Source organism: Podarcis tiliguerta (assembly GCF_965153285.1).
Source record: "Podarcis tiliguerta genome assembly, chromosome: 8".
NCBI classification, from domain to species: Eukaryota; Metazoa; Chordata; class Lepidosauria; order Squamata; family Lacertidae; genus Podarcis; species Podarcis tiliguerta.
This window is the reverse complement of record NC_139541.1, coordinates 12,526,237-12,550,124: the sequence shown is the minus strand read 5'-3', so window position 1 is coordinate 12,550,124 and position 23,888 is coordinate 12,526,237. Positions and strand designations below refer to the sequence as shown.

Genomic DNA, 23,888 nt, shown 5'->3' with positions numbered 1-23,888 from the left:
ACAGACACTGGCGGGTGTCACTCCTGAAGCACCTCTGAGCCCCTGCCGCCGCAACAGCCCTTCCTGAGGTCAGCTACCGGCAGCTCCATGGTGGAAATCTGAACTGTGGCTCCTTTTCCCTCTTCCCCACCCCCTACCCCAGAAGAAAACATTGGTGTGCGCATACGACAGATGAAGAAGGGGCTTGTCTCAAGCAGCCGCCTGCCTCACTTTTGACCCCCAAGCTGGCTGAGTCTCAAAAACCATTGCGCGTGCGCTATGCCCAATGCCTGGATTCCCGGACCGTCTGTGGTCCGGATCTAGAAGGCAGTTGGGCCTAATCCAGCCCACGGGCCTTAGTTTGTTGACCCATGGCATTGTGTAGACTATGGGTAGGCAAACTAAGGCCTGGGGGCTGGATGCGGCCCAATCGCCTTCTAAATCCGGCCCACGGATGGTCCGGGAATCAGCGTGTTTTTACATGAGTAGAACATGTACATCTCTGGGTTATTTGTGGGGACTGCCTGGTGTTTTTACATGAGCAGAATGTGTGCTTTTATTTAAAATGCATCTCTGGGTTATTTGTGGGGCACAGGAATTCATTCAGGTTCCCCCCCCTTCAAAATATAGTCCAGCCCCCCACAAGGTCTGAGGGACTGTGGACCAACCCCCTGCTGAAAAAGTTTGCTGACCCCTGGTGTAGACAATGCCAAGGCAGCTGACCAAGGTCCTGACCAGGAATTTTGCAGCTTCCTACATTCTGCCTGGGACGCGGGTGGCGCTGTGGGTAAAACCTCAGCGCCTAGGACTTGCTGATCGCATGGTCGGCGGTTCGAATCCCCGCAGCGGGGTGCGCTCCCATTGTTCGGTCCCAGCGCCTGCCAACCTAGCAGTTCGAAAGCACTCCCGGGTGCAAGTAGATAAATAGGGACCGCTTACTAGCGGGAAGGTAAACGGCGTTTCCATGTGCGGCTCTGGCTCGCCATAGCAGCGATGTCACGCTGGCCACGTGACCCGGAAGTGTCTCCGGACAGCGCTGGCCCCCGGCCTCTTGAGTGAGATGGGCGCACAACCCTAGAGTCTGTCAAGACTGGCCCGTATGGGCAGGGGTACCTTTACCTTTACCTTTACATTCCGCCTACATCCGCCACCAACCACTTTCCTGCAGCTCGACAATCCCCTTGCTCTACTCTTGTCACAGACACCGACTCTTAAGATGGGGGTGGAGGGAGGAGCATCCTTCAAATGCCTCTGCACTGAGCACAGGATCTCCTTGCCCGAGTCCCATTATCCTGGAAGTGTAAGATTTATGTCTCTCTCAGCCAAAGGCAGCTTCTCCACTGGGGATTAACATAAAAGGTATTTTGTCTTTAATATGTAAATGTCGGGTTTGACAGGAGGAGAGGAGCTCTCGCAAAGGCAAGGCTCAATGGAATGTTTGATCAGGACACTCTCCCCAGGATTAGCTCCTTAAAGAACATCGGCTAATCTTCCTCCTCTAGCCTGAGAGGGGAGGGGAGGGGACAGCAAGCGGAGCTGGATCAAGTGAAACGGGGAAGGGTTAATGACTTCTCTTAAGGGATTAAGGGTCCACCCTCTCTCTTTTGATGTTGGGTTTCTCCTGCTACGGTCTGTGGACCAGGCCCCCTAAGACTGACTGATCAACAATGGATGCTAAGCAGAACGTAAGAAAGTAAGAAGAGCCCTGATGGATCAGGGCACTGACCCATCTACTCATAGAGGCATAAAGGGACCCCTGACCATTAGGTCCAGTCGTGGCTGACTCGGGGGTTGCGGTGCTCATCTTGCTTTACTGGCTGAGGGAGCCAGCGTACAGCTTCCAGATCATGTGGCCAGCATGACTAAGCCGCTTCTGGTGAACCAGAGCAGCGCACGGAAATGCCCACCAGAGAGGTACCTATTTATCTACTTGCACTTTGATGTGCTTTTGAACTGCTAGGTTGGCAGGAGCAGGGACTGAGCAACGGGAGCTCCCCCCCCCCCCGTCATGGGGATTCGAACTGCTGACCTTCTGATCAGCAAGTCCTAGGCTTTGTGGTTTAACCTACAGTGCCACCCGCGTCCCTGCATAGAGGCATAAAAGCATAGAATTGCAGAGTTGGAAGGGACCACAAGGATCATCTAGTCCAAACCCCTGCAATGCAAGAATCTCAGTTAAAGCATCCATGACAGATGACCATCCAACCTCTGCTTAAAAACTTCCAAGGAAGGAGAGTCCACAACCTCCTGAGGGAATCCGTTCCCCTATCAAACAGAAGTTCTTGCTGATTTTTAGTCATAATCTCCTTCCTTGTAACTTGAAGCTGTTGGTTCGAGTCCTGCCCTCCAGAGCAGGAGAAAACAAGCTTGCTCCATCTTCCATGTAACAGCTCTTGAGATATGTGAAGATAGCTCTCATATCTCCTCTCAGTCCCCTCTTTTCCAGGCTAAACATACCCAGCTCCTTCAACCATTCCTCATAAGGCTTGGCTTCTATACCCCTGGATCATCTTGGCTGCCCTCTTCTGCACACGTTCCGGCTTGTCAACATCCTGTTCTCACATTGGCCAACCAGAGGCCAGTTGCTGTAACGTATGGGATGGGATGCCATCTCATGAAATGTTTCTGTCCTACTGATCCAGCAGGGAAATAATGGGTCTGGAAGAAAGCTGGTCCACAAGCTAAAACTGACCCACATGCTATGCCTCAAAAATTGGCAAGGGAGATAGATGGGTTTTCCATGGCAAGCGAGCCACCACTTTCAGAAGGGGCAAGATTCAACTAAGTTGTGGCATACAAGGAACGAGGTTTGCTTGTGCAATGCAAAATCTGCTCTGGAGGGATGGAGGAACCCCTAGAAACAGGTTTGGGGGGGCGTGTGGGAGGAGAGGGGTGAATGTCCCATTGTGCAAGTGGACTTTATTCCTTGTGTGGATATCCCCCTTGGTGCTACATTGCATTCCACTGTGCACTCCACGAAGGTCTATCTTTTATCTGCCCTGAATCTTCCAACATTCAGCTTCACTGTTCTTGTGTTTTGAGAGAGTGAGATGAATTTCCCTCGATCCACTTTCTTCAGGCCGTTCATCATTTCATGTACTTCCTCTCACTCACCATTTCCCTAAGATAAAAAGTCCGAAATGCTGCAATCTTTCTTCATAGGGGATTCACCCCACCCACCCACCGCCTTGATTAATTTGGTTGCCCTTTTCTGAGCCTTTTCCAACTCAACAACATCCCTCTTGAAGTCAGGCACCCGGAACCGTATTCCAAATGTGGTCACACCATAGATTTGTATAACGGCATTATGACACTGGCAGGTTCCCTTTCAGCTATGATATCAATGCTTTCCTCAGAAGTGGTTGTGAGATTCTTCGCGATGAAGGAATGGCAGCCAGAACCTTATCTGACTTTCATCCGTGCTCCCTCTCTGAACTCCTTCAACAACCAGGAGTTCCAAGTGCGATACAGTTTCTCAGCCTGGAGCACATTTTGAAGGGATGTATGTAGATATCTGGGCAAGATGCCCTGCTATCTGATCTCAGGTTGTCAGCTAGGAGAGCCATACTCATATGATCGTATTGAAGTTTCCTTGTGCTGAGTAAGACCATGGGTCCCTCTAGCTCTACACTGTCAGCAGCTCTCTCAGAATTTCAAGCACAGGTCCTCCCAGGATGGCTTAAATAGGAGCAAATTAAGCTGCCTTATACCCAATCAGAGCTGTGGTCCATCTCGCTCCATAGATGGCAAAGTTGTAATGGCAGTACCTAGGGGCAGTAAAGGTGGCTTAGTTTGAAGATGGAGATGTGTGTAATTTCTGTGGGTTATTCTACTTCTGGGCGACGCTTCATCTTATGGAATTGTAGGGTTGGGAGGGACCTCAAAAGTCATCTAGCCCAACCCCCTGTGATGCAGGAGACACAGCTAATCACCACCCTGGGAGCCACCAGGTTGAAAGGTGAATTACACACCTTCCTAGCAGAGCTAAGCCACTGGATGAAACGGAGGAAGCAGAAAATTCCCCCTGGCGTTCCTTCAGCACGGCTTGCAGTCCACCAAGGCTCGTTAGCTCAAATCTTGCTCACTAATGATGGGCAAGAACAAAGGAGGAGGAGAGCGAAGGTCTGCGCTCACACTCTAGATAACTGCCTTCTTTTTTTAATGAGAAGGAAAGAGAGAATGGAGGAACGAAATGTGGAGGACGGAAGGGAGGAGGGAACCATCATTTATGCCTGACAAGAGATCTCAGCTGGATGAGGCAATCTCAGATGGCTGATAATGGTCTGAAGAGCCCATTAGACCTAAGGAAAGTAAAAGCAGGTGGAGCTGCAGGGTGGTGGAGGAAGGCAGGCAATTTCATTAATTTAAAAGGAACAGTTCCAGGACCGTACGCTTGGAAGGACCCCTTTTTTGAGAGAGAGCACCTTCCTGGTGCCACACCAATTTGCTTCCCTTGGAAATACGCTCAAATCTCAACAAGTGTTGGGCCAATCATTTTGGCCTGTGTGTGAGATGGGAGGGGGAATTCATGTGGAATTTCACAGTGGGGATGTGTGCTGGTGCTTAATAAAATTTCCTATACTTCTTAGAATGCATTAAAGGTTGTTATAAGAACATAAAGAGAACCTGTTAGGTCAGGCCAACGGCCCACCTAGATCGGCATCCTGTTCTCACAGTGGGTACCCAGATTCCCCAAAGGGAAGTCTATGCACAGGGCCTGAGTCCAACAGCAGCTTTCTCCTCTTGTGATCCCCCAGCGACTTAAATTAAAAGGTAGACTGCCTCTGATCCTGGAAGTAATATACATCCATCATTACTGGTAGCCATTGATAGCCTAATGCTCCATGAATTGGTCTAATACCTTTTTCAAAGTCATCCATAAGGTTACATTCCCTCTGAAGGGGCAGGTACGTAGCTTGGGGGGTGGTGGCGGTCCTTCTGGAGCCATTGCTAGAACTTGAGGCTCAGGTGGCCTCATTGGTGCTGAGTGCCTTCCATCAGCTTCAGCTGGTGGCCCAACAGGCAAGGATAGCCAACATCTGTTGCCTATGCTCTGGTAACCTCTAGGTTAGAATACATTATACCAGGCACAGGCAAACTCGGCCCTCCAGATGTTTTGGGACTACAACTCCCATCATCGCTCACCGCTGGTCCTGCCAGAAGGGACCCTGAGGGTCATCTAGCTCAACCTCTTGTCATGCTGGAATCTCAGCTAAAGCATCCATGACCTCTGCTTAAAAGCCTCCAAGGAAGGAGAGTCCATCACCTCCCAAGGGAGACTGTTCAACTGTTGAACTCTTACTGTCAGAATTTTTTCCCTGCTGTTTAGTCAGAATCTCCTTTCTTGTAACTTGAAGCCATTAGTTCAGGTTCTACCCTCCGGAGTAGGAGAAAACAAGCTCATTCCCTCTTCCATGTGAAAGCCCTTGTGGATGTACCTCATTATATCCACACAACTGCAAGGAATCCGAGTTTGCTCATGCCCAACAAATACCTGTACAACATCTGCTTTCAAACCACTGTTGCAACAGATTTGTTTCTCTAACCAAAGTCTACCCTCCTGCAGCTGGAGCCCATTAGACCTAGTCCTCAGTGCACCAGTGCAGAGCAGACATGATGGAGCCCTGCCGTAATCACCTCTAGATGGGTCAATCCACTCCAAAATGCCTATCCCACATTCATCTCCAGATGTTTCAATTGACTCCCAAGTGTGCATCTCACATACACCTCCAGGTGGACCGGTCCACTTCCGAGTGCCCATTCCAGGTCCATTTCCAGATGGTTTGACCCACTCCCATGTGCCCATCCCACTTTCTCCCACCAACCATGGTGGCCATCCATCTTACCTAGTGTCACTTCGGATTGCATGGGCATAGAGAGGGCAGGGTGCTTGACCTCACAACTGAAGAGTGCATCATTGTCTATCTGGGGGTTAAGCGTCCACATGAGCATGGCCCGCACCTCCACGGTGCCATCGCTGATGGGGATGTGGGTGTGGTGGAAGTAGTAGATGGGCTCCACATTCTGGATCCACCGCGGAAACTCCCGGCTCACCACAGTCTCTGGGATGATCTCCGTAGCTGGGCTGAACAAAAGTCCCTGGTTGGGGGTGAGGCCTTTCAAGGGGTCCTCCGTGTAGGGCCTCCCACCCCGGTCCTCCACATCCAGGAGGGAGAGAGACTTCTGCATCTTGGTGTCGTCCATGTCTCGGTGGAAGAGGTTCCGGGAGGCCCGGCCATCTTGCAGCCCGGCGGCATTAATGGGGGCTTCTGTGAGGGGCACCACCTCGATCAGCTCCCCGTCTCTCTTGAAGTACACCTGGAGAGGGAAATTTGGGAAGAGATTGGAGTCAATTCCTTCTCAAGAGCAGAAATACAGGCCACATTCACACCACACCATTAAAGCGCTCCAATACCACTCTGAAACAGCCATGGCTTCCCTCAAAGAATCATGGGAGTTGTAGTTTGTTATGGAAGCTGATAATTTGTTAGGAGACCCCCTCCCCACCCACATTTCTCTCTCACAGCCCCACAGCCCTGTTTCCATTCTGCTGCCATTCACTTTCCACCAGGGCCTTCCCTATTCACCTCACTGTTCACTGTGGCGAAATTAAATAACTAGTGTATATTGCGCTGTCATTACGTTATTCCACACCGTGAATTCCGGTGCAAAGGAAACACAATAGAAACTGGGAGGGAGGGAGGAGCATAATCAATTACGTCTCATTTGTAGGTGGAAAGCAACAACAGCTAATACCAATCACACCTGCTGCATCGATTTCTGTTCCAGACTTGAGACAAGGAAGCGGATTATCAAATTTCCATTCCCATTTCTGCACCTGCCAACCTCCCTAAGTCACAGGAGAGGACAATGAACATTTGAGTTTTATTTGAGGCCCCAGAGGGGACCTTCACCCTAGTGGCTCCTAGGCCCAGGAACACCTTGTCCCAGCAGGATCGTGTGGCCACCTCCCAGAAAGCATTTGGGTACCAGATGCTTCTGGAGCCCTGGCATCCCTGAGCTGTCCTGGATGGTGCTGATGCTGATGGTAGAGACCCACAACATCTGTAGGGTGGCACCCACATTAGTTTACTCCAAACTGTGGCTATATGATCACACAGGTATGCATGCAAAGAGGGTGCCAGTCTGCAGAGATGCATGCGAGAGTGTGTTTGTGTAGCTCGGAGGACGGTTTCTCTGCAGACGCAACGCCTGTTAAAAATATTTCTGAACGTCTCTCTCTGAAGAGAAGATTGTATTCCTTTATCAAAAGCTCCTTTCAAGCTCGGGATGTCATGGTGGTAATGAAACGGCCGCAGGAATGTTTGCAGATAAGTGTGTGGTTTGCATTTTATTTTTAAGTATACGTTTTTTGAAAAAGGCTTCCTCTCACCTCTCTCTCCCTTTTAAAAAATTCAGATGCTTCAAACATCGGAACGAATAAGCAGAAATAAGTCTCGGGGTCCTTAGATCCTCAACTCTCTTCCTCTCCCCCCCCCCACTTCTCCCACCACCTCCCCACTTTAAATCTCTTGCGTGTGTTTGCATAAAAGAGAATCCACAAGGGGAGAGATGAGGCAGAGAGAGGGGAGGGATGAGTCTGGGAGGAAAATAAAAAAGGCAGCTGACAAATTCAAGACATCTCCAGAGGGACCGCAGAGGAAGATATCATTTTCCAAACTCCGTTTAACAGCATGCAAACTGATGCAGGGGACAGATCTCGTTCTGCTTCACAACAGCCTGAAAAGGTTGGCCACCTTTGCTTCCCCCATCCACATTTTACAGATAGGAAATGGGAAGCAGAGTCTCACTCCTGAACCCAGGAAACTGCCTCATACTGAATCATACCATTGGACTAAAAGCAGCTTCTCTGGGGATGCTTGCCAGAAGGTGTCAAGGACCAAACCAGGGGCCTTCAACATGCCAAACATAGAATCATAGAATTGGAAGGGACCCTGAGGATCATCTAGTCCAACCCCCTGCAATGCAGGAATATGCCGCTGTCTCATACAGGGATTGAACCTGCAACCTTGCCATTATCAGCACCGCTCTCTAATGAGCTGAGCTATCTAGGCTGACACGCGCCTTGTCACTGAGTTGTTGGTTCCATCTAGCTCGACATTGCTGGGGGGATGATGATTAACTGTAATGGTTCTAGGGGTTGCTCGTGCGTAAGCTTGTCCCAACCTCTGGCTGGGTTACCTTAGTGAACCTTTCCTGTCCGGGCAGCCACTCGCCCGTGACTGTCTCAATCGCTGGCAGAATCCGTCAGTGGGCGTTTCTTAAACTTCTTCCAGCAAAGAAGCTCTTTGACGCCAAGTCTCCGCCTACTCTCCCTGCGCGGAAGCCTTCTGTGCAAGGAGGGCGTAGGCAGCGGAGGACCCTTCCTCTCCCCACTGGTCCCCGGCAAGGAGTCATGGGACCGCCTCGCCGATTCCCCCATCTGCCCCCCTTCTCCACTGGAGCTACGCTGATTCTCTTCCCCAGAAGACGGGCTGCCTCTCCCACTCCCGGGACGCTCTCTGGGATCCCTTTGGAGCTTGCTCTCTCCCTCGGACACTGATGGCAGTTCCCTGACGTTAACAGAAGTAGAAGTGTATTTATTTCTATTCCATTGTTTTCTCAAACTGGGACACAAGGCAGCTTCCACAATTTAAAACAACGCACATAAAATGCAAAAAGCTAAAAGCACACAACAGTTAAAAAGCAATTAAACTCCAATAGAATTAAAAGGGATAAAAAAACTCCCACAAATATATTAGACTGCAGATGATAAAAGCAGCACAGCTCTATTTGAAAGCCCTTTCCTTTAAAAAAACAGTCAGTTCCCAAGAGCCTGTGGGAATAAAACAGTCTCCATCTGCCAAAGGAAGGGCAGCAAGGAGGGAGCCAGTTTGGTCTCTCTAGGGAGGGGTTCCTAAAAGAGAGCTCCTTCAAGAAAGGGGGGGGGGTCTGTCCTGTTGCCTCCGACTAACAGCAAGGGAGGGCAATTCAAGTGGCTTCTCTGCAGGGAATGGGCACCCTACAGCCACAGGATCGATGTCTCTTATACACAGAAGTGGTGCAGAGGCATTGATCCTGCAGGGGGCTGATTCACAAGCAACTTTCCTCCATGCAGAGTGCCAGCTTGCAAGGGCAATGGGGGGTGTCAATTTTGCAGGTGTGAAATCAGGACATCAGGAAGAGCTGGGGGCAAAGCCTAGCACGGTGGTCACATGGCTGCAATGGCTGGCAGCTCCTTCTCCACTTCTTCCTGTGTGGGAATGTTCAGGGATGCAGGAGAGGATATATTGTCTGATTATAGCCTTTCCAACTTGTGTGAACAACTTCACAATTGAGCAGAGTAACATTCCCCTTTTTAAACTTGCAGCGGATGCGTTTGCTCAGGCTCGCTAAAGCCTCTATAATAACTGTTCTGGTATTTTCCCCTTATTCCCTCATAAAATATAAGACACAGTCTTCTATAAAAGTATAGAAAGAGTTTACTCACATTCTCTTCACAATCGGATCCCAGAAGGCAGACTTACTGTATTTTTCACTCTATAAGACACACTTTCCCTAAAACTAGGTGTGTCTTATGGTTGTGTGCATCTTATAGAGCGAAAAATACAGCAATTTAGAAAAGTAACATACACCTGGAAACTATCTCATAAGGAGACAGTCCCTTTGTCCTCTCTTGGCTGGAAGCCAAGAGAGCATCTTTGGCAAAGCAGATGTTGCTTCTTTGATGCATGTAGTCAAAGAGAGAGAAATGGCTGCCCTGCCCTGTGCTTTTGTCATTACCTGCACAGGTGAGGCCATGCCCACCTCTAGTCACATGCAGAGGAAGTCTGTCCCAGCCCAGAAGCAAACAGGAAGTTTACCTGCTGGCTGGAAAAACATTCCTCCCCATGTGTAAACAAGTTCACTCTAGGAATGTTCTACTTGACTGCTCTTGTGTTTCACACCCCACATCCTGGAGCCACGGAGGGGGGAAGGAGGAGGCTGCATCGACCTTCAGGAAGGTGCCAACCAATGGAGCCATGCCACACTCAGTTCCAAGCTTTGTCTCTGCGTTTTTTGAACACAGGGTGGTGGCCTCCCACGCCCCAAAATTTTCATGGGCCCCAGAAGGGCTTGGCCCCCAGCAGCTGGTGCCCCTGCCCACATGGAAGCCATTTGGAAAGGAGCAGCCTGCACCCACAGGATCGAAGCCTCCGCTGAGCAGCTGTCCAGTGGAGGCACTGATCCTGTTCTTGCAGGAAGGAGAGCTAGGCATTGTCAGGCTCCTACCTTCTCCTGGGGAGACACAGCCGCCGAACAGGGGGATCTTGGCCTCTTCATGGGGTGTTCCCACCCAGTGCCTGCTGCTCCTTCCTGTCTGACAAAAGCCCTGATAGCTCTGGACCAGCCAACTTGACCCTCAGCGATCTGTGGCTGGCTTAACCCAACTTGGCCAATGCCCAAATCCCTCCAAATGGGCCCCCTTGTAGCTTGGGCCTCAGCTGCGATTCCTGCATTGCAGTGGGTCAGACTAGAGGACCTTTGGAGGTCTTTACAGCTCTACAATTTCAGCATGAAACTGATATGAAGCTGATCCTATGGCCTACAGAAGGCATGCAAGTTCATAGAATCATAGAATTGTAAGTTGGAAGGCACCCATTTAGGCAACAAACCGCTTCCATTAGCCTGGTTGCGGCAGCCTCTGCAACTCCCTTCTCCCTGTTCATCTATATTTCAGCACGGTGGGCTGAGGGGATCATCTAGGCTTAAAAAAAGGGGGGATCAGAAATGTCAACCGGCTCCAACAGCTGCAGCAGGGCTATTGACCACGGCTGCTTATAGGGAGCAAGCGATTCTCTCAGACCCTCCAAGTGTCCCTATTTTCCATGGACAGTCCCAGATTTGCAGAAGCTTTCCTGGTTTCTGATTTGATCCCGGAAGATCTTGCTTTCCCTTCGGTAAAGGTAAAGGGACCCCTGACCATTAGGTCCAGTCATGGCCGACTCTGGGGTTGCGGCGCTCATCTCGCTTTATTGGCCGAGGGAGCCAGTGTACAGCTTCCGGGTCATGTGGCCAGCATGACTAAGCCACTTCTGGCGCACCAGAGCAACACACGGAAACACTGTTTACCTTCCCACCGGAGCAGTACCTATTTATCTACTTGCACTTTGACATGCTTTCGAACTGCTAGGTTGGCAGGAGCTGGGACCGAGCAACAGGAGCTCACCCCGTCGTGGGGATTCAAATTGCCAACCTTCTGATCAGGAAGTCCTAGGCTCCATGGTTTAACCCACAGCTGCACCCGCGTCCCAATAAAATGGTAGAATCAGAGAATTGTAGAGTTGCAAAGGAACCCAAGGGTCATGTGGACCAACCTCCTTGAATGCTCTGCCCTCTCCCCGATTCACTGTCCTTGCCAAAACTCACCATTGGGGCAGGCTTCCCACCGGAGACAATGCAGACCAGAGTGAAGTTCTGAGCCTGGTAGCGGCTGAAGGGAGCTGGCGTGTCTGCAGCAATGACTGAGATAGACATGGGAGGAGCTGTTGGAGCAAGAGGAAGATAGCTGATAGTTAGTTCAATTGTTCCTTGGTATCATACCCCACCGAAAAGACCCAGCCACCCACACCTTGGAAGATTCAGGAAAGACATGGGTAGGCAAACGGCCTCAGTCCAGTATACCTGAAGGAGCGTCTCCACCTCCATCATTCTGCCGGACACTGAGGTCCAGCGCCGAGGGCCTTCTGGTGGTTCCCTCGCTGTGAGAAGCCAAGTTACAGGGAACCAGGCAGAGGGCCTTCTCAGTAGTGGGGCCCACACTGTGGAACGCCCTCCCAACAGATGTCAAAGAGAAAAATAACTACTAGACTTTTAGAAGACATCTGAAGGCAGCCCTGTTTAGGAAAGCTTTTAAAGTTTAATAAGTTATTGTATTTTAGCGTTCTGTTGGAAGCTGCCCAGAGTGGCTGGGGAAACACAACCAGATGGGTGGGATATAAATAATAATTTATTATTATTATATTATTATTATTAAATAGGAGCAAAGTGAGCTGCCTTATACAGAGTCAGAGCATTGCTTCATCTAGCTCATGGGTAGGCAAACTAAGGCCCGGGGGCTGGATCCGGCCCAATTGCCTTCTAAATCCAGCCGGCGGACGGTCTGGGAATCAGCGTGTTTTTACACGAGTAGATTGTGTGCTTTTATTTACAATGCATCTCTGGGTTATTTGTGGGCCATAGGAATTCTTTCATATTTCCCCCCCAAAAAAATATAGTCGGGCCCACCACAAGGTCTGAGGGACAGTGGACCGGCCCCCTGCTGAAAAGGTTTGCTGACCCCTGGACTAAAGGAAGCAGTTCTTCGCAAAGAGCATAGCTAACCTAGGGAATCAGGGGTGGCCACCAACCTAGATGGATATAAAAGAGGAGGACATAAAATCATGGAGAAGGAGAGGGCTAGCAATGGCCACTAGCCACGATGGCTCTGCCTCTATGGTTGGAGGCAGCACTGCTTCTGAACGCCCTTTGTTGGAAACCACAAGAAGGGAAAATCCAATTTCTCTGGTTTCCCCCAGGCATCTTGTTGGCCACTGTGAGAAGTTGGACAGCAGGCTCTTATTCTGTCCTGATGTTTGTAAGTTTTGCCAGCCAGTTGCAAAGAAATCCCAGTCCCCGATGACGGAAAGCAGGTCAGCTCGGTGGGTTGGGAGCCCCAGCTGGCAAACGCCGCTGCAGCCGTTACGCCGAAATTGAGAGAGCGAGTGGTTGATTTATGCCGAGCGACAGTCCGTGAACTCCATCCCGCGCTCCGGTGCTCCGGCGGGATTTCCCGAGCTGCAACACAGCGTTGCCCGGCAAATCGGAGCCTTCAGCTTGGAGCAGAGGGCTTTGGGCCATGTGCTTCCGCCTGCTTCCGCCTCAAAAATATTGAACAACCTTGGAGAGAGAACAGGCACACACTTCGTTCCACTTGGCCATCTCCCTACAGACATCTCCCCGGGGGGATCTGTACAGCAATTGTATTTGAAAACACTTTATAAAGTCTTCCCAGCTCTAACGACAACGCTCAAGCGATCACCCTTGTCAACGTGGGCACAAATAAGTGCTTCTGGTTTATGTCGTTTTAGAGACTGCGCCTCACCTCTTGTGCTCCACTTGTTGAGTCGGAAAACGTAGCATCCCCAGGAGCATAGGGTGTTTTCCTGGGAATATTTCTAGGAGCATTTAAAGGCTCAACCCTACATTTCATTGAATAGTTTCACATCTACATAGAATCATAGAGTTGGAAGGGACATTGAGGATCATCTCGTCCCACCCTCTTGCAGTGCAGGAATATGCAGTTGTCCCATACAGGGACTGAACCTGCAACCTCAGGTGGCCTCAGTGGCCCGCAGTGCCTTCCATTAGCTTTTGCTAGTGGCCCAGCTACAGCCCTATCTGAACAGGGATGGCCTAACTACTGTTGCCTATGCTCTGGTAACCTTACTGCAATGCGTTACACGTAGGGCTGCCTCTGAAAATGATTCGGAAACTTCAGCTAGTGCAGAATTCAGAGGCCAGGTTGCTCACAGTTTGAGCATATTTCACTGATCCTGGTCCGACTGCACTGGCTACCAGTGAGTTTCCGGGCCCAATTGAAAGTGCTGGTTTTGACCTATAAAGCCTTAAATGGCTCAGGACCACAATACCTCAAGGACCGCCTCTTTCCATATGAACCCACCCAGACCCTCGGATCATCTTCTGAGGCCCTCCTTTGTGCGCCTCCTCCTTGAGAGGTCCGGAGGGTGGCAACATGAGAACGGAGCCTTCTCTGCAGTGGCTCCCCATCTGTGGAATGCACTCCCCAGGGAAGTTCACCTGGCACCTTCATTACACAACTTTAGGCACCAGGTAAAAACATTCTTTTTTAACCAGGCCTTTGGTTGATCTGTTTGACATCCTATGCCCTTTAAAATCTCTCTCTCTCTCCCTCTCTGTGTGTGTGTGTGTGTGTGTGTGTGCGCGCTATTGGGTTATTGTTCTTATTTTTATTATATAGATTGTGATTTTATTCTGTGAATCGCCCTGAGACCACCGGGTATAAGGTGGTATATAAATTCAATAAATCAATAAATAAAACCTGCTTTAACCAACTGAGCTATTTTTCCTCCATAGCTCAGGGGCAAATAGGGTCATATGTGGCCCTCCAGACCTCACCACCTTTCAAGGGAGTCCATTCCACTGGTGAAGCGCTCTTGCTGTCAGAAAGCTCTTCCTTATGTTTATTTTGAATCTCCTTTCTTACCATTTGAATCCATTGGACGGGCCCTTGAACTCTTAGAATGAATATTGTTTGCTTCGTTGGCACAAAAATGGAAGCAAGAAGGATTACTGACGAAAGAAGAATGGTGGATGAAATTGATGAACTATGCAGAACTGGATAAATTAACAGGAAGGATTTGAAACCTACGGGACCAGAGATTCTTAGAAGACTGGAGTAAATATACGAACTATTTGAAAAGTAATTGGGATAAACAGATTACGCTAGTAGGACTGCAAGAAGTTTTGTAAGGAGGACTATCTGAAATATTGCAAGAAAGACTATGAGGAGAATTATTAGTTAATGATAATTAAGAGTAATAGAGAAATAGAGAAATGCAGAATAAGTGATAAAGAACGGAAAATCACCAGAGGTGTTGACGGAAGTCTAAAAGATTGTATAAGAGAAGAAGTTATGTTATATGATTGTTGGAAATGATATGTTAAAAAAAACCCCAATAAAAATCTATATACCATATTTTTCGCCCTATAAGACTCACCAGACCACAAGACGCACCTAGTTTTTGGAGGAGGAAAACAAGAAAAAAAATATTCTGGATCTCAGAAGCCAGAACAGCAAGAGGGATCGCTGCGCAGTGAAAGCAGCAATCCCTCTTGCTGTTCTGGCTTCTGGGATAGCTGCGCAGCCTGCATTCGCTCCATAAGAAGCACACACATTTCACCTTACTTTTTAAGGGGGGGGGGGGAGTGAGTCTTATAGAGCAAAAAATTCGGTATATAAAAAAACAGAATGAATATTGTTTGCTTGGATATTGTGTTGGTCCCAGGGGGAAGGTTACCGTTGGTGTGGTCAAAGTCCAGTCCTGGGTCACGAGTCTGGAAACAGTTCACAAAGAGCGAGGCGGGGTCCGAAGCAGGAAGCCGGGTGGGGATGGGAACTCTGGAAGGACAGGTCTGGGTCCAGGCAGAAGCAGGTATTCAACAACGTTGCTCCCGCAACCTGGCCTTTATCTTCTCTGAGGCCAGGGGCGGTCCCGGCCCCCAGGTGACCCACCTCTTCTGGCCTTAAGGCGAGCACTCCTCCTGGGAGAAACCAGTTCCCTCCGCCTCTCTGCCTTGAGCCTCTGCAGCTCAGGTGAGGCTGGAGGGTTACTGGACCCAGGGGGAGACTCACCTTCCCCTGACAGGGCTGGAAGAGGCACACCTGTAGGCACTGTGTCCTCAATCACCTTCGGAGCCAGAGTGGAATCACCTGGTGCCTGCTCCTGAGGATCTGGCACAGGTGCAGGTGCTTCAGATCCAAGGCCCTGCCCCAGCTCAGCCGGCCCTGAAGGCGGGGACTCTTGTGCAGGCTGGGGTTCCTCCGGTTCAGACTCTGATTCCCAGGCCATCACAGATATAGGATGGAGAGGGTTTGTGAGAGTGTATCAAAACTAGCCTGCTGCATCGATGTGAAATTCACACCCATTTGGTGCCCTGGAAGGCTGCCTTCAGGCTGAAGAAGTTTCCTCACCCCTAACGCAGAGTTTTAACCAACTACTCAAGAGGGATTCCCAAATCGCCATGTTTGGTCACATCGTATCTCTTTCTTCCGAAGCCTCCCGCAATTTTATATATATACTCTCCTCCTCCCCCAGCATAAGCGAGAAGCAAGTCCCCAAATGCCAGGCTGTATATCTGTGTCACAATGCGAGAAAGATAGACTGGGAGGGACGGGGAAGAGAAATTATCCCAGAACTCATTTTGCAGGAGAGGGTTGGGGCGAGAAAGAGTTAGAGATGAGAGATGGATAAATGGAAGAAGAGAGAGTTATGGTAAGGTGGAGGAGGGGGAAAAAATAGATGCCAACACAGAAAAAGCCGGCTGGGGGTTTAAATAACAGGAGGGAGCGACAGCTACATGGAACGCAACAGATGCATGGCTCGGAAGATTTGTGCTCCTGTCATCTCTGGGATGCATTTTCTGCAGTCTTGCTTTAGAAAGAGCAGAGGAGGTCGAGGCTCACACATCATCTACCTACGGGCACCAACCTGGATGGCTTTCAAAGAGGATTAGATAAATTCATGCAGGAGAGGGCTATCAGTGGCTACTAACCATGATGGCTATGTTCTGCCTCCAAAGTCTGAGACAACAATGCTTCTGAATACCAGGAGCTGGAAACTCCAGGAGGGGAGAGTTCTGCTGTGCTTGGGCTTCCCATAGTTGGCACTGTGAGAACAGGAAGCTGGACTAGATGGGCCATTAGCCGGACCCTGCAGGTGCTTCTTATGCCATTGAGTTTTTAATAATAAATAATAATAAATTTTATTTATACCCTGCCCTCCCCATCCAAGAACAGGCTCAGGGCGGCTAACACCAGGTATAAAAACAATGGATTGAAATACAACTTAAAAACAAGATTAAGATGCAACATTAAAATGCAGCCTCTTTTCAGTAGGAACTCAAATCAAAAACTTTTTTGGGGATGAAAATGTCAAGTCTTCACCAAGGCCAACTATCCAGACTGGTCCTACATGGGCCAGAACAAAAGCCAGGGAAGTCCCCAAATAGGAGTTTCATCACAGAAGGAGAAAGGAAAAAGGAAAGAGGGGGAGGGAATCAAGTTGATTCCAAGCCAAAGGCCAGGTGGAACAACTCTGTCTTACAGGCCCCGCAGAAAGAAATCAGATCCCGCAGGGCCCTGGTCTCATGAGGCAGAGTGTTCCACCAGGCCGGAGCCAGTGTTGAAAAGGCCCTGGCTCTGGTTGAGGCTAATCTGACTTCCTTAGGGCCTGGGACTTCTAGGGTCTTACTATTTATGACCTTAAGGTCCTCCGTGGGGCATACTGGGAGAGGCGTTCCCGTAGGTACGAGGGTCCTGGGTAGGTCCTGAAGCTATTGCTCCCCTGCGAGCCTCTCTCTTTTAAGATCTTCCTGTATTCCAGGCACTTTCTAATGAGCAAAGTGACATCCTGTTTAGCTCATCATCAGCCGCTGACACCATCCATAAGGGACAGACGATGTGTCATGTTAGCCAAGACAATTATTGCACGAGTCCTTCTGTCTGGACACCGCAGCCTCCCCAATGAATGCCCGATGGCGCTATCCACTCCTGATGCGATGCCAGTAACCTTCGCCGCTCCCCTAAATCATCCCTTGAGCACACCCGCGCTCCCTGGACCATGAAGTCACACATCATGACCAATTAAAGGTGCCGTCTGGAGGAAGGAAACTTTACCTAATGCCGAAGACTGCTAAATTTAGAACCAACCAACAGGGGAGGTGTAAACCATCCCACCTGACCTGGGAGATGTCAGAATCTAATTATGTCACTGCCAGATTCCCCCCTCCCCAGCACCAATCAGGGCAGACAGAGGGGAAAGTTAGCAGACAAGAAAAGTCAGTGTTGTCTATCAAATGGAGCATTACCTTTCTTTCTTTCTTTCTCTCTTCCCTCCCGTCCAACCACAAATGCCAATTCCAATTTAACATCTCCCCTGCAGGATTTCAAAGGAAAGATTTACAGGAGAAACTGTGATGTATGCTCTCAGGAGCAGCCGCTGATATCGGGAAGCATGGGGAGATTGTATTCCCCATAGTTCCCTCTGTCAATGAACGCCGCCATCGAAGTTTTCAGCAACACCTGGCCTTTAATTGCGGAGGCTAGATTTCCACGGACCCACTCTGGAATAGGCTCCTGTCCCAAGGTAAATTGGAGAGGGGGTAATGAAGGCTGATCGCTGAAGAACTGATGCTTTTGAATTATGGTGCTGGAGGAGACTCTTGAGTGTCCCATGGACTGCAAGAAGATCAAATCTCTCCATTCTTAAGGAAATCAGCCCTGAGTGCTCACTGGAAGGACAGATCCTGAAGCTGAGACTCCAATACTTTGGCCACCTCATGAGAAGAGAAGACTCCCTGGAAAAGACCCTGATGTTGGGGGAAATGGAGGGCACAAGGAGAAGGGGACGACAGAGGACGAGATGGCTGGACAGTGTTCTCGAAGCTACCAGTATGAGTTTGACCAAACTGCGGGAGGCAGTGGAAGACAGGGGGTGCCTGGCGTGCTCTGGTCCATAGGGTCACGAAGAGTCAGACATGACTAAACAACTAAACAACAACAATGGTGGAGAAGAGGAGGTTTGGGGTCAGAGTAGCTGCCAAGCAGACCTCTTCCTATCTCAGCTGATGTTTTGGAATGAAGACAGATGACATTCAGTGAAGATGGCTGCAACACCTTGAGAGCAGTAAGGCTTGTCTGGGACTGCCCTCAATTCACATGTGCCTTTTTCCAACTCTGATTTAGCGTGGGGCTGTATACTCGGCTCCAGAAAACCTGCAACTGAAGGTGTTGTGCACTGACTGGCTAGCACCCGGGATGTCACCCCAAAAATGACACACAAACACAAACACCCAGCTCTAAAGCAGCTTTTTCAGTTTCAAGTCTTCGTTAAAACTAGGATGAATGGATAACAGAGATATGATTCTTTTCAAAATCACAGAGGGGCAGACCACCCGCTTTTTGGGGAAGCTGGTGGCCGAACCACACTCCTGTCAATCAAATTGTTAAGTCAAGTTCACACAGCAGTGAGGGTCCTCATCATATATATTCCCACATACTCTCCCTGCACAGCTTTTTCTCAGCTGTCATGCAGATTTTGCATCCCATCTTCGCAAAGAGTGAAACTCCCTAGATATGCCCCAGGAATCCCATTCACATGCTTTCATCTTCCCTTAGATATGCATTGCAGACCTCACCACCACCACCAAAAAAACGGGGAGAATGTAGCTCTGTTACTTGCATGGAGACCCAGGGGAGGGGCAGTGCATTAGGGAAAATGGAACAATGCCCCCACCTGCCTGCCTTCTTACTTACAACCAGTCTGGGGAAAGGGGGGGGGGGAGCTGCCTGCCTGTTTCCTCCTCCTTAGACCACAACTGCACCATCCATTTAAAGCACTACGGTACCACTTTAAAGAGCCATGACTTACCCCAAAGAATTCTGGGAGCTGCAGCTTGTGTAGAAAGTGTGTAGAAAGTCAGCAGGGTCTAGTGGTTAGAGCAGGGGTCAGCAAGGTTTACCTTGCCTGGGCCAGTTCACTCCAGCAGAGATTGCGTGCATGGCCACGATTTCCGGTGTCCACGTCTGCGCAGACATGATTTCCTGCATCTGCGCAGATGCGATTTTTGGCGTCTGAGCATGTGCAGATGCAATTTCCGGCACCGCAGAAGCGAGTCCCTGCGCCATGCTGCACCAGTTTAGCACAGCACGTGGGGACTCGCCAAGCGGGCAGCTTGGTTCAGGGGTCGATTAAATGACCCCCCTTGGGCCGCTTGTGGCCCTTGGGCCTTAGGCTGCCTACCCCTGGGTTAGAGTGTCAAATGAGGAACTGGGAGAGACCAGGGTTCGAATCCCCACTTGTCTACATGGTTATGATTCCCAGATTGGTTTGTTTGTTTGTTTCATTTATAGCCCACTCCCCCCCCCCAAGGGACGCGGGTGGCGCTGTGGGTTAAACCACAGAGCCTAGGACTTGCCGATCAGAAGGTCAGCGCTTCGAATCCGCACAATGGGGTGAGCTCCCGTTGCTCGGTCCCTGCTCCTGCCAACCTAGCAGTTCGAAAGCACGCCAAAGTGCAAGTAGATAAATAGGTACCACTCCAGCGGGAAGGTAAACGCCGTTTCCGTGTGCTGCTCTGGTTTGCCAGAAGTGGCTTGGTCATGCTGGCCACATGACCCAGAAGCTGTACACCAGCTCCCTCGGCCAGTAAAGTGAGATGAGCACCACAATCCCAGAGTCAGTCACGACTGGACCTAATGATCAGGGGTCCCTTTACCTTTACCTTACCCCCCCCCCCAGGAGCTCCAGTACATAGCTCTCCCTTTCTTTTCATTTAATCCCACAACAACCTTGTGAGGTAGGTTAGGCAGAGAGAGAGAGTGACTGGCCCAAGATCACGCAGTGAGCTGCATAGCCAAGTGGGGATTCGAACCCTGGTCTCCTAGGTCCTAGTCTGACACTCAAACCACAACGCCACACAGACAATCCCTCTTCACAGGGAACTCTAGTAATTTTAGTTCTGGGAGGGAGGGGAGGCTCTTGACAAATCTCAGCACCCTAAACATTCCACAGTTCCCAGAAGTCTCTGGGGGAAGCTATGACTGTTTAAAAGTGACACTACAGTGCTTTAAAGGGATGGTGTGGATGGTCTCAGAGTTGCCCTAGAGATCAGTTTGGAGGAAGAAGAGGGTGTGGACGAAGCTTGGGTTCATTGCATCTGCCTGCTATTGCCTCTGGCGCCACCTGCTGTTGGGCTCCATCCCTACCGCCAAACCAGCTCCATCCATCACCAGCGAACACCGGTAGATTGAAGGAGAGCACCTCCATTAAGACACAGCCAAGCCCTCTGCAGCATCTCCAAGGGGGAAGATGCAGCGTAGGAAGGAAAAATAAACATTTAATGCAGCAACGCGATGCTGCCTGCGGAGGGGGAAGGTGGAAAATCCACAGTGGGTGATGATTTTATTCCCTGAAGCATAAGATTTGATTGCTCTTAATGTCTCCTAACTTGCACAGCTACAAATGTTATGAGCAGGCGTTAAACATTCCAGGGCTCGTTTCGGAAGCCAGGCGTGGCATCGCCACACTGACCTGTGAACCCAATCCCTTCAAATCCAACTGAAGAAAACATTAGCCCCCTACTCCTTTAACCAAATGCAAATATTCTGTACAGTCCCTGGGAAGGGAAATAAAAGCAATCTCAGCTTGGGTTGCCTGGGAAGGGCCATAGCTCAGTTGGTAGAGCATCTGCTTTGCATGCAGAAGAAGCCAGGTTCGATTCCCAGTGGCATCTCCAGGTACAGATGTCAAGGAAATAAACAACCATCTGACTTTCGGAAGACATCTGAAGGCAGCCCTGTCCAGGGAAGTTTTTAATGTTTGATGTTTTACTGTGCTTGATGAGTTTAATTTGTTTGAAGCCGCCCAGAGTGGCTGGGGCTACCCAGTCAGAGGAGCAGCAAGCAAGCAAGCAAATACAGTGGTACCTCAGGTTAAGAACTTAATTCTTTCTGGAGGTCCGTTCTTAACCTGAAACTGTTCTTAACCTGAAGCACCACTTTGGCCAATGGGGCCACCTGCTGCCGCTGCACCGCCGGAGCACGATTTCTGTTCTCATCCTGAAGCAAAGTTCTTAACCCGAGGTACTATTTCTGGGTTAGCGGAGCCCGTAACCTGATGCGTATGTAACTTGAAGCATATGTAACCCGAGGTACCACTGCAAGTAAATAAGTAAATAAATAAAATAAATAAAAATAAAGTTGTTGTTGTTATTCAGCAGGTAAAAAGGTAAAGGTAAAGGACTCCTGGAAGGTAAAGTCCAGTCAAAGGCGACTATGGGGTTGCTGTGCTCATCTCGCTTTCAGGCCAAGGGACTGGCGTTTGTCCACAGACAGCTTTCCGAATCATGTGGCTGGCATGACTAAACCACTTCTGGCACAATGGGACACCGCGACGGAAACCAGAGGGCACGGAAATGCCGTTTGCCTTCCCGCCACAGCGGTACTTATTTATCTACTTGCACTGGCATGCTTTCGAACTGCTAGGTTGGCAGGAGCTGGGACAGAGCAATGGGAGCTCGCCCGGTCGTGGGGATTCGAGCCACCAACCTTTCGATCAGCAAGCCCAAGAGGCTCAGTGGTTTAGACCACAGCGCCACCCTGCATTCAATGGACCAAGTCTGTCTTGGTATAAGGCAACTTCCTATGTACAGGGCAGTCGAGAGCAAATGGGGTCTTTCAAAAATTGTTGGACTCCCCTGCTGCCCTTGACCATGGCCCATTCTGGCTCGAAGATGATGGGAATTATTGGACCCCAGGAACAACAGGTCACACTTTGGAACTCCCTGCTTATTAATATCCAGCCTTTGCTGCAGTCTCTTCGGTGCCTGCCAAAAGCATTTTTGCTTAGGCAAGGAAGTTGACGAGGGTTTTAATCTGTTGCTATCTTTTCAAAAGTCTTAAACTGCTGCTGTTGTTTTCCCCCCACCCAAGTAATAATTTTATTGCTTTCTCTTGTTTCATCAGCTGTTTTGTGGAGAGGGGCTGGGGTTTCACTTTTGCAATGAAGCGGTGTATAAATCATAAAGGTAAAGGACCCCTGACCATTAGGTGCAGTCGTGGCCGACTCTGGGTTTGCGGCGCTCATCTCGCTTTATTGGCCAAGGGAGCCGGCGTACAGCTTCCGGGTCATGTGGCCAGCATGACTAAGCTGCTTCTGGTGAACCAGAGCAACGCACGGAAACGCCATTTACCTTCCTGGCGGAGCGGTACCTATTTATCTACTTGCACTTTGACATGCTTTCAAACTGCTAGGTTGGCAGGAGCAGGGACTGAGCAACAGGAGCTCACCCCGTCGCAGGGATTCGAACCTCCGACCTTCTGATCGGCAAGTCCTAGGCTCTGTGGTTTAACCCACTGCGTCCACCTGCATCCCTTATATAAAAAATATAAAAATTTTGTATAAATCATACAAAAAATAAAAAATAAAAATAAAAATAAACCCTGCCTTCAGCTGTATAGCTCAGCTGGCTAGAGCGTGGTGCTGATAACGGCGAGGTTGCAGGTTTGAGACCCATATGGGACAGCTGCATTTTCCTGCATTGCAGAGGTTTGGACTAGATCAGTGTTTCTCAGCCTGTGGGTCCCCAGATGTTGTTGGACTACAACTCCCATCATTCCTAGCCAGCATGACCATTGGTCAGGGATGATGGGAGTTGTAGTCCAACAACATCTGGGGACCCACAGGTTGAGAACCGTGGGACTGGATGATCCTCAGGGCCCCTTCCAAGTCTACAATTCTATGATGTAACATTTGCTGCAGAAAACAGCTGGCAATACGGCTTCTGTGGATCTCCCTCTTTCCTCTCCGCCCCCCCCCCCAGGAGATTGCCTCCCTCCCCACCCTTGCCAACTGGGCCTCTTGCCTCATTACCAAGAGGCTTGTAAGTTTAAAGCTGCAGAGATTGAACAAGAGGCAGCGCCTGGGAGGTTTTTCCGCTTTAATAGGGGGCTTTGGGGCTAATCTGCAGGCAGAGAGCCATCTCCTTCTTCCCAGGTGATTTAATGGAGGATCCAGGGCCAGGAGGCAGAAAGAGTGGAGGAACAAATTAACAGAGCTGGGGAGGGGGGGGGGGAGAAGAGGAGGAGAAGAGGAAACAAGGGGAATGAGCCATGAAGGAGCTGAATCGGAGCCTCTGTACATAAACCACTTGGGTGCAAAAAGATGCTTGGTGATGGATAGCTGGGGAGAGATTTAACTATCTGTCCTAGAATAATACCATTGTAGAAGTGGAAGGGGTCTCCAAGCTCCATCCCCTGCAAGGTTGTTTTCTCCTGCTCTGGAGGGTAGGACTCGAACCAATGGCTTCAAGATAAAGAAAGGAGATTCCGACTAAACATCAGGAAAAAAACTTTCTGGCAGTAAGAGCTGTTTGGACGGTGGAACGGTCTCCCTCGGGAAGTGGTGGACTCTCTTCCCTTAGAGGTTTTTAAGCAGACGTTGGATGGCCATCCGTCATGGATGCTTTAGCTGAGATTCCTGCATTGCAGGGGGTTGGACTAGATGACCCTTGGGGTCCCTTCCAAGTCTATAATTCATGGGTAGGCAAACTAAGGCCCGGGGGCCGGA

The 23,888-nt window shown here is 49.8% G+C and overlaps 1 protein-coding gene across 3 annotated transcripts in view; it reads right to left on the bottom strand.

Moving 5' to 3' along the window:
• Window positions 1-23,888, bottom strand: part of IGSF21 (immunoglobin superfamily member 21) — a 236,356-nt gene that overhangs the window by 15,939 nt on the left and 196,529 nt on the right. For all 3 annotated transcript variants that reach the window (XM_083454074.1, XM_083454073.1, XM_083454075.1), the window contains 2 exons: window positions 11,389-11,504; window positions 5,826-6,297 (listed from right to left, as the gene is read on the bottom strand). In XM_083454074.1, coding sequence (XP_083310200.1) covers window positions 5,826-6,297; window positions 11,389-11,504 — 588 coding nt within the window. The remainder of the gene's footprint in view (window positions 1-5,825; window positions 6,298-11,388; window positions 11,505-23,888) is intronic.